Raw genomic sequence first — 16,540 nt, forward strand, 5'->3', positions numbered from 1 at the left:
CATACACCTGTCATAATGCTGACATTTCCATCCTTGAAGCCACTCCTCTGGTTATGGCAAATATCTACCAAACTAGAATCACATCTGCCATAGGTATTTGGAATGGGAATTCTATGTAGAATTCTATGTATGTCTGAGATACACTGAGATACACTGAGTTAAACTTTTTTTGATAGTCTTTTGTTAGGTACTTCATGTGAATCTGTTCCCTCGAGAAATATAGTATACAGAACTCCCATGCTTGTTTTACCACAAAATTATTTTCTTCCCTTATCATTAAAGTACTAGTGTTTTGGGGTGCCTGGCTGGCTAAGTTGGTAGAACATGTGCCTCTTGAGCCCAGGTTGTGAGTTCAAGGCCAACGTTGGGTGTGGATTGCTTAAAAAGTAAAAAAAAAAAAAAAAAACTTAAAATACTAATGTTTTGTGGAACATACTTTCAGAAATTTTAAGTTAATGTACTGTCTCCAGAAGACCTCTGTTAACATGAAAATCATACAAGGCAGGAGAAACATATTGACCTATTAGTGAAAACTAATTTTATTATACTTCTTAAAATACATTTTTTGTGTTGCATTTTTCTCTAACATTGCATATACTGTTTTCAAATTAAAAACAATTTGAAATCATGAGTGGGTCTTGTTATTCTAGATGAATAATTATTCAATAACATCTGCCCAATCTGAGCAAAGTGGACTTGGAAGTACAAGTTTTAATGTAGGGGACGCCTGGGTGGCTCAGTGATTGAGGTCTACCTTTAGTTCAGGGCCTGATCCCAGAGTCCTGGGATCAAGTCCCACATGGGGCTTCCTGACTGGAGCCTGCTTCCTCCTCTGGCTGTCTTTGCCTTCTCTCTGTGTCTCTCATGAATAAATAAAATTTAAAAGAAAAACAAAACAAAACAAAACAACAACAACAAAAAACAGGGCAGCCCGGGGGGCTCAGTGGTTTAGCACCGCCTTTGGCTGGGGCCTGATCCTGGAGACCCGGAATTGAGTCCCACGTCGGGCTCCCTGCATAGAGCCTGCTCCTCTCTGCCTGCGTCTTTGCCTCTCACTCTGTGTCTTTCATGAATAAATAAAATATTTTTTTTAAAGTCTTAATGTAGGACTATAAGAAGATTACAGAGGTTTGTAATAATCATCTTATTTTGTGGAAGGTACTAATTTTTGTGTCAAATGCCAACTTTTCATATCTGTTGTTGTTCATTCCTTTTTAAAAGCTGATGAGGCTAAGATAAATGAGAATAAAAGAAACAACCTAAGAGATATTGAAGCGTATAATGCCATTTTTTTCCAATATGGTACATTGCTCAAACTAAAATCGGGATACCTAATTAAATCACAACATGTCAGGTCCCTGGATATTCCTGTTAAATTGTTTTATGTTTTATAATTATTTTAATAGACTGAACGATTTACTGAACTTTATTTGGAATTGGAATGCTTGTGTTTATCATAAGTGATACTGGTCCAGGTTTTGCTTTCTAGGGGCTATCCTCATTTAATTATATTGTTGAGATATGAGATATTTGCCTTATAGAATGATGTAGCAGAATTTTGTTAGAGGATATCCTTTTTTTTTTTTTTAAGATTTAATTTATTTATTCATGAGAGACACAGGGAAGCAGAGACATGAGGAACTCAATCCCAGGACCCCGGGATCATGACCTGAGCCAAAGGCAGACGCTCAACCACTGAGCCACCAGGTGCCCTGAGGCTATCTATTCTTTAAAACTTTTTATTTCCTGCAAAACTACTGATTTTATTTTTAAATAAATAAAAAATGAATTAAAAAATGAAAAAACCAACTGCCTGTTATACAAAAGGCACTCTGGGTGGGGACAGAGTGGTATATAAGACAAACACTAGTTCCTCAATCCAAGTTTCCTAAATGCATTAAGGTTATTAATTTCCTAACAAGTAGACCTTTGGTGATTTCCCACAAATTTTTCTTTTTTTTTTTTTTTAAGATTTTATTTATTTATTCATGAGAGACACAGAGAGAGAGAGGCAGAGACAGGCAGAGAGAGAAGCAGGCTCCATGCAGGGAGCCCGATATGGGACTTGATCCTGGGTCTCCAGGATCAGGACCTGAGGCAAAGGCAGATGCTTAACTAATGAGCCACCCAGGCATCCCTCCCACAAAATTTCATTTGTAGGCATCAAATTATCATCACTGAGTGGTCTAAATTTTCAGATTTCATTTTTTTAAAGATTTTAAAAATTTATTCATGAGACAGGCAGAGACATAGGCAAGAGGAAGAAGCAGGCTACCTGCGGGGAGCCAATGCGGGATTCAATCCCAGGACCCTGGAGCATGCCCTGAGCTGAAGGCAGCAGATGCCCAACCACTGAGCCATTCATATGTCCCTAGATTTAATTTTCTATTTAAGAAAAGCTTACTATAGGAATTTTCAAATATGTGCAAAAATAGTAGGGATAGCACAGTAAACCCTATGTACTTTTTTTTTTTTTTTTTTTTTTTTTTTAGAGAAACATTGTGTTTAATGGTAAAGCTTAACACACTCCAGCACCAGGCATGGCCTGAAGTTGAAGCAGCAGGGACGGGTAGGTGACCCTCAGGGAGCCTCACATGGTGAAGAGGATGAGGAAGGCAACCATCAAACAGAAGAGCCCAAAGGCCTCAGACAGGGCAAAGTTCAGAATGGCATAGGAGAAGAGCTGCTGCTCGAGAGACGGGTTCCTGGCATAGCCAATGATCAAGCTGCCAAACACTGTCCCCAATACCAGCCCCTGAATCAGCCACACCAACTGTGGCAGCCCCAGTGCCAATAAACTTGGCTGCTGTGTCAATGTCCCAGAAGACAACACTGGTCTGGAACTCCTGTCAGGCCATATGGAGTGAGGAGCTGCATTAGGATGGCTGTTTAGGTGGGATCTCTGGTCTACTCAAGTAGGAGGCAAAGGCCTGATTAGATCCCTGGTACAGCAGAGGATCAGAGCTGGAGGAATGAGTAATGCCCCGGTGGTCTGCATTTTCTCAGTCTGCACTCCCACAGCCCTGCGGCCCCTAATCCGACCACAGCGTTTGCCTGGCTCAAAGTGACTCAAACCCTATGTACTTAGCATACCCCCACACCCATGCCATGATCATGCCTAAAAAAATGAACAATTGTTTAATATAATCCACACTGTTTTCACAACGATCTAAAATTTTTTTTTTCAGCTATCCAAATCAGGATGGTATTGACTATATCTTCTTATTTTCTGCAAGCTTATGCTCTGGCATTTGGGGACTTGATCCTGGACAGGCTATCCTTCCCAGGGGTAGCAAATTCCTAGAAATAGCCAACAACCTTTTTTTTTTCCTTTCTTTCTTTTTTTTTTAGAGAGAGGAGAGGCTTGAGGAGCAGTGGGGAGGTGTAGGGGGAGAGGGAGACTGAGAATCTTAAGTACGCTACATACCCAGTGCAGAGCCAGACACAGGGTTGGATCTCACAATCCTGAGATCATGACCTGAGCTGAAATTAAGAGCCAGATGTTTAACCAATTGAGCCACTGAGGTGCCCCAAACAACTCTTCTGATACCATGCCTTTGATTTACAAACCAGCTAACCAAAGCCCCAACTCTTTCCTTTATCAAACTCTCACGAACCAAGCCAATATTCCTCCTGTCCAAATCACCCCAGGGCCAAGTACCAAAAAACTAGGGATCACCTCAATAACTCAGCCTGCCATAATTGTTAAAACTATCCAATCCCAAACTTTCTCAGTGTACTTATCCAGTGTCACCCATTCCTTGGAGGGGAGAACCTTCAGTAAAGGCTCTGTGCTTTACTCTGCCCTCTCCCAACTTGTGCCTCCTAACAGAACTGGGTACTTTCCCAAGTGGCTCTGCAGGCATGCTGTGCCTAATTTTTGAGATCTTTCAGTATAAACTTCTTCCTTCATGACAATCATTTCCATGTCTGCATGTCCTACCATACTTGATTAGAACAAATCCTGGGTACATTTTAACACAGGGATCCCAACACACTCCACACACTGTATTTAGGTCTCTTGGGTCTCTTTTATGTATTTCTTTAGTGTAAAACTTGGTAATGCAATTTACTTTTTTTAAATTTAACTTCAACTAATTAACATATAGTGTATTAGTTTCAGAGGTAGAGTTCAATGTTCATCAGTCTTATATAATACCCAGTGCTCATTATATCACATGCCCTCCTTAATGTCCATCACCCAGTTACCCCATCCCCATGCTCTTGTCGCCTCCAGCAACCCTCTTTGTTTCCTATGATTAAGTCTTTTATGGTTTGTCACCCACTCTGATTTTATCTTGTTTTATTTTTCCCTCTCTTCTCTTGTGATCCTGTTTTTTAAATTCCATATGAGATCATAGAATTGTCTTAAGTCTCTTTTAATTTGCAACATTGTTTTTATTTTGTCTTAATATATATTAAGAAACAAGACATTTATTCTGTGAAATTTTGCACATTGGTTGTTTGCTTCCTTGTATCATTAATCATTCTTTTATTTCCCAAGTTTCCTGTAACCTGGTAATTAGATTTAGAGACTAATTTAAAAGTCTAGATCAACATTTGGGGCAAGAACACTTAACAAATGTGATTTAGCCATTGCATAACACCAAGATGCAAACAGCCTGGCTGACTAATTGAGATATGAATGTATGTTAGTGGTTTCTGTCACTCCGTTCCATTAAAAGCTTCCTATGAATCTTTTTCACCTAATGATCTTTGGATTCATCAATATCACCACCAAGATTATTTCATAAATTAAAAAGTGATTTTTCAAAATTGTTATTCCTTTGACATTTATTAACTAGGCTTCTCTAATAATAAAGAACTTTTCTTCAACTTTTGGTTGTTTAAAATACAGGTAATAAAGGAAGGACAAAATAAATGCTCCACTTTTCCCCTTTATTTACCAGTAAGAGCCCTAGTATGCTTCATACCTGACCACTGCATTTGGTCAGGAAAAAAGGAAGCTATCAAAGGCTATAGTAGTGGTCATGACAAAAAGACACAAGAACCAATCTGAGGGGATTCTCACTGGCCAAAGATAGGATTATCTGTACATAAAAAAAGCTACAATGTATTTTAAAGAATCAATGCAGGAATTATAAGACAAGTGATTTTTAATTTTCAAATAGTTTCTTTTTACATTACTTAGTTAATTTTAAATTAAATTTACTATTTTTTTAAAAGATTTTATTTATTTATTCATGAGAGACAGAGGCAGAGACATGGACAGAGAGAGAAGGCTCCATGCAGGGAGCCTGATGTGGGACTCAATCCTGGGACCCCAGATCACGCCCTGGAACAAAGGCAGATGCTCAACTGCTGAGCCACAGAGACGTCCCAATTTTAAATTAAATTTAGACTGGGGCTAGAGAATGTAGACTGTAGAATACCTGTTTTTCAATGAACAAATTGAAAAAGAATTTACTTCCACTATATATATATATATTTTTTTTACTTCCACTATTTTAAAAAGAGTAAGTTACCTAAAGTTCAATAAGGATGAATGTTGGTGGAAGGCATTTCTATATTCATTGGACTCATAGTCTTACATATGAGTTTTCAAAGGAGTAATATTAATGATAATAAGAAAACAAAATTTAGTGGCTTAAAACAACAATTGTTTTGTTATACATGATCATATGGGTCAGGAATTTGGGCAGGGGCTCAGTTGGTAGATTCATCTGTTTTATATGGCATCAACTCAAGTCATTCAATGGCATTCAGCTGCTGGCTAGTCTGGAGGATTCAACACTACTTCACTCAAATGTCTGGTGTCTTGGTAGGCATGTGTGGAGTCTGGGCTCAGAAGGGTGCACTTCCTTTCTTTGTAGTCTTAGGGCTTCTCCATGTGGTCTCCCCAGCACAGCAGCCAGACTTTTTAACATAATTCAGGGCCTAAGCTTAAGAGAGCATCCCAAGAGATGAAGTAAAATCTACCAGTAAAGCCTGGGTCCTGAAACTGGCACAGCAATACTTCTACTAATCAAAGTGGTCACAGTCTGCTCAGTCTCAAGGGCAAGGGATGCAGATTCCAGCTCTTGATGGTGGGGGAGAAATGTCAAAGAATTTACAGCAATCTTTATTCTGCCACAGTATTATATTACCATTTTACAAATTAAAAAATTATAGCACATAGCAGTAAAGCATCGTCAACATAATTCAAGTGGGAAAGTGACAGGACAGAGATGATAAGTGTCTTCCACATTTTTTACATTGATAGGATTAGTTTTTAGAATAAATGTGAAGTTTATCAGGTTTAAGTGATGTGGAATGCATTAACATTCTTTTAATGATATAAAACCTCTCATGCCAAGTCAGTTGCTTATATAAAGGAAGCAATAGGGATTAATTACTATATCCATAGACTGTTCTACAACACAGGATTGAAAAACTATATTTTTACATTATGAATTTTCAGATGATGGGTAAGGTGTGAATGTTGCCTAAAGGCTTTCTTACATTCCTTACATTCATAGGGTTTCTCACCAGAATGAATCCTCAGATGTTGAATAAGGGATGAATTAAGTCTAAAAGCCTTCCTACATTCCTTACATTCAAAAGGTTTTTCACCAGTATGAATACTCTGATGTAGAGTAAGTTTTTGGCGCAATCTAAAGGCCTTTCCACATTCCTTACATTTATAGGGTTTCTCACCAATATGAATACTCTGATGTTGTGTAAGTTGGGAGAGTAATCTAAAAGCCTTCCCACATTCCTTGCAGTCATAGGGTTTAACTCCAATATGAATACTTTGGTGTGAAATTAGTTGTGAGTAACGACTAAAGGCCTTCCAACATTCCTTACATTCGTAAGGTTTCTCACCAGTATGAATTCTGTGATGAAGAATAAGATGATAACCACGACTAAAGGTCTTTCCACATTCCTTACATTCATAGGGTTTCTCTCCAGTATGAATTCTCTGGTGGAGTGTTAATTGTTGTCTCACTCTAAAGGCTTTCCCACATTCCTTACATTCATAGGGCTTCTCACCAGTATGAAGTTTGTGATGTACTCTAAGGCCAGAGCCACACAAAAAGGCCTTCCCACATTCTTTACATTCATAGAGCTTGTCGGCAATATTAAGCTTCTGATGTCGAGTAAGGTGTGCATACTGTCTAAAGGCCTTTCCACATTCTGTACATACATAGGGTTTCTCACCAGTATGAATTCTCTGATGAAGAGTAAGTTGTCCGCGTACTCTGAAGGCCTTCCCACATTCTTTACATTCATAGGGCTTCTCACCAATATGAATTTTCTGATGTACTCTGAGGTCTGGGCCACATATGAAAGATTCTCCACATTCCTTACATTCATAGAGTTTTTCACCAGAATGAAGTCTCTGATGTCGAGTAAGGTGTGCAGTCTGTCTAAAGGCCATTCCACATTCCTTACATTCATAGGGTTTTTCACCAGTATGAATTCTATGATGAAAAGTAAGCTGTTGGCGTACTCTAAAGGATTTCCCACATTCTTTACATTCATAGGGTTTCTCCACAAAATGAATTCTCTGATGTGGAGTCAGAGATGTGTGTGTTTGGTAAGAAGACACTTTTTGAGATGCAATTTTCATTTGACTGAAATATCCCTCCTGCCCTTCAAATTTTCTTTTGGGCTCCCAATCACTTTTTAAAATTAGGCCCTTAAGGCCATGGTTTTTAATCCTTTCCATTATCTTCCATTGGGGTAAGTTTATTTCATAAACGTCATTCTCTGAAGATAACTTCTTGGTCTCATATCTGTTCTCTAAATCTGAAAGAAAGTAAGAGAGCAAACACATGGTTTCCTAAAAGAAGTGAAATTTCTACAGTAGAAATAAAAAGACAACTAAAGTAATGCTCAATGAAATTTTAAAAATATAGTTATACAACTTGGAAAAAAAAAAGCATAAGGTGACACCAGGAAAAATGAAAGTTGATGTTAAGAAAGTGAGACTGGTGGGCAGCCCGGGTGGCTCAGCAGTTTAGCGCCTGCATTCAGCCGAGGGCATAATCCTGGAGATCCAGGATCAAGTCCCACATCGGGCTCCCTCTATGGAGCCTGCTTCTCCCTCTGCCTGTGTCTCTGCCCCTCTCTCTCTCTCTCTCTCTCTGTGTCTCTCATGAAAAAATAAATAAAATCTTTAAAAAGAAAAAAGTAAAAAAAAAATAAAAGAAAAAGAAAAAAGTGAGACTGGTGATTAATAAACATATTAAATCAGTGGATCTCAAATTGAGATGTGAAGTAGAATCATAGGGATAAATATTGATGATTATTAAATCATTAATATGATTATTAAAATCATATTATAAATATGATGATTATTTTTTTAAGGTTTATTTATTTGAGAGAGCACACCCATGCATATGCAGCAGGGGTAGGTAGAGGGAGAGAGAGATTCCCAAGAAGACTGCACTGAGCACAGAGCCTGACCCAGGGCTCAATCCCACAACCTTGAGATCATGACCTGAGCTGAAACCAAGAGTTGGACACTCAACTGAATGAGCCATGCATGTGCCCCTAAATATTGAGGTTTAGATGCCACCTAAAACACCTGGATCAGGGATGCCTAGGTGGCTCAGGAGTTGAGGTCTGCCTTCAGCTCAGGCATGATCCGGAGTCCCAGGATTGAGTCCCATGTCCCATGGGGCACCTGCTTTTCCCTCTGCCTGTGTCTCTGCCTCGGTTTCTCATAAATGAATAAATAAAATCTTTAGAAAAATAAAAATAAATAAAACACCTGGATCAGATTCTACAGTCCTGGCCAGTCCTATATTTAATGTTCTTCACACAACTCTGATGGAATGGAAAGGTTAAGAAATCATACTTAACTTTTTTCAACAATTTCTCTTTATTCTTAAACTAAAATAAAACTTGCTGTGGTTAAAAGGCCTCAACTTACCTATAACACATCATCTCAGTCTGCTCTATCTCCCACAAATCTTCTCCTTGGGTTTTTTGCACTGTGGCTACTTCTCATCCTGAGGTCTTAGGTCAAAAGTCACTTCCTTTAAGGCTGATTCTACTGTCAGTATATAAACCTCTGTTCTTATACATGTATTATATATCAACATCTGTGCTGAAATTACATATTTATAATTTTTTCCAATTGTTGCTCCTTTTCTTACTCCTAAACCTTTTTTTTTTTTAAGATTTATTTATTCATGAGAAACACAGAGAGAGAGGGGCAGAGACATAAGCAGAGGGAGAAGCAGGCTCCATGCACGAAGCCCAATGTGGGACTTGATCCTGGGACTCCAGGATCACAGGCTGAGCCAAAGGCAGATGCTCAACCACTGAACCATGCAGGCATCCACTCCTAAATCTCTTCAATGGGAGAAGCAATCTCTATTTTACTCTCTATTAAAAAATACATCCATAGCACTTAATAGGTTTCACTAATTCCCATGGTTAATACTTATTTGGAATATATTTCTGTCTCTAATCTCTCCCATCTTACAACAATGATTAAACATTCCCTTTATTCTTCCAAGCTAGTCCATCTAAATATAGAAATGGAAAATGGTGATTGTATATTCTTATATATCCTTTCATTGCTTAAACCCCTTATCTATCATCGCATAGCCATGAGTTACCTTTTGTCTCAACGTCACAATAAAAGTACTGAAGAGTTCTATTCATTAATCCCTCTGTCTAAGCTCATTCTATTACTCATCCATTTTATAAATGCTCAACTGGTTTTGTTCTCTCATCCCCTTGCTTAGGTCTCCTTTCCATTCCTTTAGAGCCATTCTTGTATTTCCAGAAATACGTGCCAGTGATTTTCCACACAGGAAAACATGTTTATACTTTACTGATTTTTTAATGAAATCCTTAGCAACAAAAAAAGAAAAAAAAAGACAGATATGCAAGGAATTCACTAATAGGGACAAAGGGTCTTGCCGTCACTTGAGTGTGAAGAATTGCTAACAAAGGTCATGTTAGATTTCGAGAGAAGATGGTAAACCAGAAGGAGAAATAGCTAGAGAAATATTTAAGTGCTAAATGAGTTATGTATGAGAGAAAAAGGAGGATGTTATGAATTAAATTATATGGTCTGCATAAAAAAGGTTAAAATCACACAGACATTTTCTACTAAAGCTAGACATAATAAAATTTAAAATCCAAAAGTAAATCCACTTGAAACTTTAGAAGTCTATATTAAATAACTTATAATGGAATCCCTGGGTGGCTCAGCAGTTCAGCGCGTGCCTCCAGCCCAGGGCGTGATTCTGGAGTCCCTGTATCGAGTCCCACGTCAGGCTCCCTGCATGGAGCTTGCTTCTCCCTCTGCCTGTCTCTGCCTCTCTCTCTCTCTCTCTCTCTGTGTCTCATGAATAAATAAATAAAATCTTAACATAAATAAATAACTTTTAGATCAATAGGGAAATAAACTACAAAACAGGATTTCTGTTTTTTAGAAAACAATGATAATTTTAGGGCAGCCCCGGTGGCGCAGCGGTTTAGCACCGCCTGCACCCTGGGGTGTGATCCTGGAGACCCGGGATCAAGTCCCACATCGGGCTCCCTGCATGGAGCCTGCTTCTCCCTCCGCCTGTGTCTCTGCCTCTCTCTTAGCTCTCTCTGAATGAATGAATAAATAAATCCTAAAAAAAAAAAAAAAACCAGTGATAATTTTAAAATCCAAATTAATATCTACAGAATATAAACAAAGTGCTTAGAACAAAATTTAAAAACTTATTTACAAAAATAAAGAATAAAAAAATAAAATAAAAACTTATTTACAGCTATAAACATGAGAAAAAATTAATTAAAAATAAATCAGAAAAAGAAAAAAGTTAAAGTAAACTGAAACAAAGCAGAAGAAATTAATCGATATAAAGGCAGAGTTAGTTAGAAAAAAAGAACTAATACATAAAACAAAACCATTTGGGGCACCTGGGTAGCTCAGTAGCTGAGCACCTGCCTTTGGCTGAGGTCATGATCCCAGGGTCCTGGGACCAGGTCCCACATCAGGCTCCCTAGAGGGAGCCTGCTTCTCCCTCTGCCTATGCTTCTGCCTTTTTCTGTGTCTCCCATGAATAAATAAATAAAATCTTCAAAAATGCCCACAAAACATTCTTTTAAGAAACAAAGTAGCAAAACTGATAAAGTGTTAGTTAATATAAACAGCAGGCAAGCACACAAGAAATAGCAAAGTGAGGGGCGCCTGGGTGGCTCAGTTGGTTAAACAGATGTTTAACTGATCATAATAGCAGTGTCCTGGGAACCAGCCCTGGATCAGGCTCCCTGCTGAGCAGCGAGCCTGCTTATTCCTCTGCCCCCACCTGTGTCTACATGCAGGTGCATACTTTCTCTCTCTCAAATAAATAAAATCTTTGGAAAAAAAAGAAGACATAACAAAATGAAACTAAGCATGAATACAGTGGATAACTGAAAAGGGGCAACTTTGCCGATAAATTATAAAACACAGCCAAAATGAATAATTTTCTAGGAAAAAGTAATTTACCAAAACTGACCACAGAAGAGATACAATGTTTAAACATTAATTTCCATAGAGCAAACAGAGAATGTGGTCACACTTACCATATCCTTCTTTTAGGAAAGAAGCATTAGAGAACAGGCCATTCAAATTCAATTAGACTGAGAGCTAAGAAAAAGGAGGACTTCCAAACTATTTTCATAAAGTAATACCATAGTAAACAAAGACTATTCATAAAAAGAAAACCACATACCAATTTTCTGAAAACTGATATAAAAATTCTAAACATCTAATAAAAGAGCACATTGAAAGACCCAGTACTGCTTATTCAAAGAATGCTAGAATGGTCCATTATGGGGAAATCTATTAAAATAAATTCATACTTTTAAAATTTTACTTATTTATTTGAGAGAGAGAGAGAGTGCGTGAGCAGGGAGGGGGCAGAGAGAGAGGGAGAGAAGCAGACTCAACAGGGGGAGCCCAATGCAGGGCTTGATCTCAAGACTCTGAGACCGTGACATGAGCCAAAATCAAGAGTTGGATGCTTAACTAACTGAGCCACCCAGGTGTCCCCAAATAAATCAACATGTTAATAAGGCTGTGGAGAGGGGAAAAAATCACATGATCAACTCCACAGATGTTGAAAGGCAACTAAAATAAGAACCATTCCTGATTTAAAAGGAATGGCAAAATAAAATAGAAATGATTACTTCTCTAAAACAATAAAATATAAAAAAATAAAATAAAATAAAATTATAAAATATATATTATTTTAACAAAAGGGGAGTTTGCGGGGATCCCTGGGTGGCTCGGCGGTTTGGCGCCTGCCTTTGGCCCAGGGCGTGATCCTGGAGTCCCGGGATTGAGTCCCGTGTCGGGCTCCCGGCATGGAGCCTGCTTCTCCCTCCTCCTATATCTCTGCCTCTCTTCCTATGTCTATCATAAATAAATAAATAAATCTTAAAAAAAGGAGGGGGAAGTTTGGAAAAAAGCCAGAGGTAGAAAAATTTAGGAGGTAAACTTGTATTTCCAGATGGTGATTACATAACTGGAAAACTTAAGAGGTTTAAATAATTTAAATGATAACAATTTAAGAAAAAAAAAACACAATTTAAGTAGGGTAGTAGGACATAAAAATCAAAATACAAAAGCTAGTAACTTTCATATATTCATTTAACAATAAAATATAATGGAGAAAAGAAGATCCCAGTCATGATAGTAATGAAGAAAACTGTGAAATACTCATGAAGTATTTGACATTAGATTTTTTTTTTAAAGATTTTATTTATTTATTCATGAGAGAGAGGCAGAGACACAGGGAGAGGGAGAAGCAGGTTCCATGCAGGGAGCCCAACGTAGGACTCGATCCCGGGTCTCCAGGATCCCGAGCTGGGCTGAAGGCTGCGCTAAACTGCTAAGCCACTCAGGCTGCCTGACATTAGATTTTCTAAAGAAATGACACACCAAATCACAGTTGGAGATTACTCTGTACAAGGTGAGTGGCCTATGGAGGGTCTGTTTATGCTGAGAAATTGAGCAGGTAGGGAGACCATGGCTGACAATGGGGTAAATATTATGCTCAAAATGGCCAGGTAGATCAAATCCTGCAGATTATCTCCCTTAGGCCAGACAGTAACTACTATTACCTGCTTCCAGAGTTGGCAATGGACATGAGGACTAAGGCATGAGAGAGAAACTAATAGCTGCTCATGTCTTGGGGATAGAGTCACAACCACAGGTCCAGGTGACAAGGCACTTTTGCCTTACAAGGGAGTGTTCGTTCCAAACAAGTTTAGGTCAGTTTTACTTTTTCCCTTAAGGTATCTAATTTAATTAAATATTATATAAACTCGTGGGCAACTATGAGAAGAGACTGACTCTATGAAAATGAAACTGAATACTGGAAAAACTGGTCATAAATACATATTGTTAAAAATCACAGCTGTCAAAAATTGTTGGACAAGAGTAAAAGATGGGGGAAAACATGACAATCAAGGAGTATTCTGCACTCACACTGCAAGTCTGGTTCTTGTTCTACTTAAAAAACTTAAAACTAGAAAAAAATGCACTATGTGCGGTTTAGATGAAAAATTAAATAAAGAGACACAATAAAAAGGCAGGCTTGGACACATCTCAAAAGAATTGACAAATATGTTTTAATGTTGAGAGCTAAAATAATACTTTTACAGCGTATATATATATATATATATATATATGCCAATTAATAGACCAAGTGCCAGGCCCAATTCTATTGATCTAAGGATTTCTATTCTATTGAAGACTGCTAATGAGAATATAGAAAAATATAAGATTTCTTTTTTATCAGCTAAAAACATAAATATAAAAATAATAAATATGCTTTGTAGAGAAGCACCCTTAATGAAAAGAAAATGTCATATAGGGGCAGCTGGGTGGCTCAGGTCATGACCTCAGAGTACTGGGATCAAGCCCTGCCTCAGGATCTCTGCTCAGCAGGAAGTCTGCTTCTCCCTCTCACTCTGTGCTCTCTCTCTCTCTCAAATAAATAAAATCTTAAAAAAAAGAGAGACAATGTCATATATATCACCTGTACCTATTACTTTGGACAGTTTTATTTTGTAAAGACTTTATTTGAGAAGGGGGGCTTGAGGGGTGCAGAGGGAAAGAGAGAGGCAGACTCCTCACTGAGCAGGGAGCCCAATGCAAGGCTTGATCCCAGGATCCTGGGATCATGACCTGGAGCTGAAAGCAGATGCTTAACCGACTAAGCCATTCAAGTGCCCCTGGACATTTTATTTTATTATTATTTTTTTAAAAGATTTATTTATTTATTCATGAGAGACACAGACTGAGAGAGAGAGGCAGAGACATAGGCAGAGGGAGAAGCGGGCTCCCCGCAGGCAGCCCGATGCAGGACCCGATCCTGCATCCCGGGATCAGACCTGAACCGAAGGCAGACGCCCAACCACTGAGCCACCCAGGCATCCCAATAGACATTTTATTATTAACTAACACTGCTTTGTTGATACAAGGTCTGGGACATAAAAGATTGGGTCCAGGGATCCCTGGGTGGCGCAGCAGTTTGGCGCCTGCCTTTGGCCCAGGGCGCAATCCCGGAGCCCCAGGATCGAATCCCACATTGGGCTCCCAGTGCATGGAGCCTGCTTCTCCCTCTGCCTGTGTCTCTGTCTCTGTCTCTCTCTCTCTCTCTGTGACTATCATAAATAAATAAAAAAAATTAAAAAAAAATTAAAAAAAAAAAAGATTAGGTCCCAAGGAAGTCCTATTTGCATTTCAATACTGGGGACAATGTACAAAGATCTCTAAATAATAAAACCTGACATTTAAGAAACTGTACTTCTGAGAACCAATTTTTATCACACTGGATAGGCCCACACTGAATGCTAAATATTGAAGCTAATATTGAATAATCTTCACATTCTATTCATGATCATCTTTCTTATTTCACTGAGAAAATAACAATGATAGAATAGTCTATTTTCTCTCCAACACCCTGACCAACCTGCATTCATAATTATATTATTTTCTTTTTTATACCCTCCTATTCCCTGGATCTTATCCCCCTTCTTTCACTCCAACCTCAAGGACATAGCTCCCACCATTATATTCTTTCTCTCTTGCATCAATTTCCCCACCTAGAGAATCATTCTCGTGAGCACACAAAACATGCTCTAATATCTCATATCACAAGATACACTGCTTGTAACTCATACCCCCAGTGTAACTATGAACTCCATTTCTTTTTTTTTTTTTTAAGATTTTATTTTTTCATTTCAGAGAGACAGAGAGAGGACATGAGTGAAGAGAGGGAGAAGCAGACTCCCCGTTGTAGGGAGCCTGATGCAGGGCTCAATCCCAGGACCCTGAGACATGACCTGAGCCTAGGCAGAAGCTTAATCAACTGAGCCACCCAGGTGCCCCTGAACTCCATTTCCCAGCTTCCTTTCATACACAATTCCTCCAAAGAGTTGTCTTATACTCATTCTCATCACTGCCTTACCTACCCTCCTCTCATTATGTCATTTCAATCATGTTTTCACCCTGACTTCACTGCCATTAGATTTAGTTCACTGAAGTCAACCAGCATTCTCCATCTTCATTGTCTACTCCTCTCATTTTGCAACATTTTATGTCAGCAGCTGCTCCTTCTACATCTTCTTTGCTGTCTCCTCTTTCAAAGGTCTAGATGGTGGAGTGCCCATAAATCAATCCTGAGGCCCATTTCCCTTGTTTGCTTTCTTCCTTCTGCATGCCTTCCTTAGATGATCAAGTTCAGATGCATGGATTTAAATTCCAACCAGAAAGACACCAGATATACAACAGACCATAATTTCTCCCTAAGCTCTAGGTATACATATTCAGCTGCTTAATCAACATCTCAAAGAGAAACACACATCTCAGAGTCAAATATCCAAAACAGAAACTCAGTGTTTCCTGCTCTTCTTATCTTCCCCATTTCAGAAAAATGTACTTCCGTTCACTTAGCTGTTTGAGCTAACACCCTTATCTCCTCTTTTGATAAGTCTTTTTCCCACATGATCCATTTATGATCAGCATGTTCTTTTTGGCATCACTTTCATACATATCACAAATCTAAGAGCTTCTTACTACTTCCTACTGTTGCCATTCTTATCTAAACCATCATTACTTCTAGTCGAACAGCTGAAATTGCCCCTATAGTGGTCTTTTCTGCTATGTGCTCAACCAGACAGATCTTTTTTTTTAAGATTTTTAAAATTCATTCATTCATTCATTCATTCACTCATTCATTCATTCAAGAGCATGCATGCATGCAAGCTATGGGAGAAGCAGAGGGAGAGGGACAAGTAGACTCTGTGTTGAGCTAGGGTCTGATGCAATGATCATGACCTGAGCCAAAATCAAGAGTTGTATGCGTAACTGACAGCCACCCAGGGTCCCCCAGAGGGATCATTTTAGATCATAGAGCAGGCTATAGCTTTCAATTTTTCTTAATGATCTCATTTTTTGTTACTTTCCTTTCCCCTTTTTCCTCTTCTAGCTGTAATGGCCTTTTTTTACTCCTCAAACGTACAAAGCTAGCTTCCTCCTTCGGCCTTTTCTTTTTTTTTTTTTAAGATTTTATTTATTTATTCATGA

At 38.5% G+C, this 16,540-nt stretch overlaps 1 protein-coding gene and 1 pseudogene across 1 annotated transcript in view; both read right to left on the reverse strand.

The window, feature by feature from the left end:
• Positions 1-1,763: 1,763 nt before the first annotated feature.
• On the reverse strand, positions 1,764-4,728 carry LOC144321270 (ATP synthase F(0) complex subunit C1, mitochondrial pseudogene; annotated as a pseudogene).
• Positions 4,729-6,061: 1,333 nt separating this feature from the next.
• LOC144312120 (uncharacterized) overlaps positions 6,062-16,540 on the reverse strand; it is a 72,314-nt gene continuing 61,835 nt past the window's right edge. The window contains exon 9 of the mRNA XM_077894500.1: positions 6,062-7,752. Coding sequence (XP_077750626.1) covers positions 6,395-7,752 — 1,358 coding nt within the window. The 3' untranslated portion in view covers positions 6,062-6,394. The remainder of the gene's footprint in view (positions 7,753-16,540) is intronic.

The sequence above is a fragment of the Canis aureus genome, chromosome 1 (genome assembly GCF_053574225.1).
Source record: "Canis aureus isolate CA01 chromosome 1, VMU_Caureus_v.1.0, whole genome shotgun sequence".
In the NCBI taxonomy this organism is placed as follows: Eukaryota; Metazoa; Chordata; class Mammalia; order Carnivora; family Canidae; genus Canis; species Canis aureus.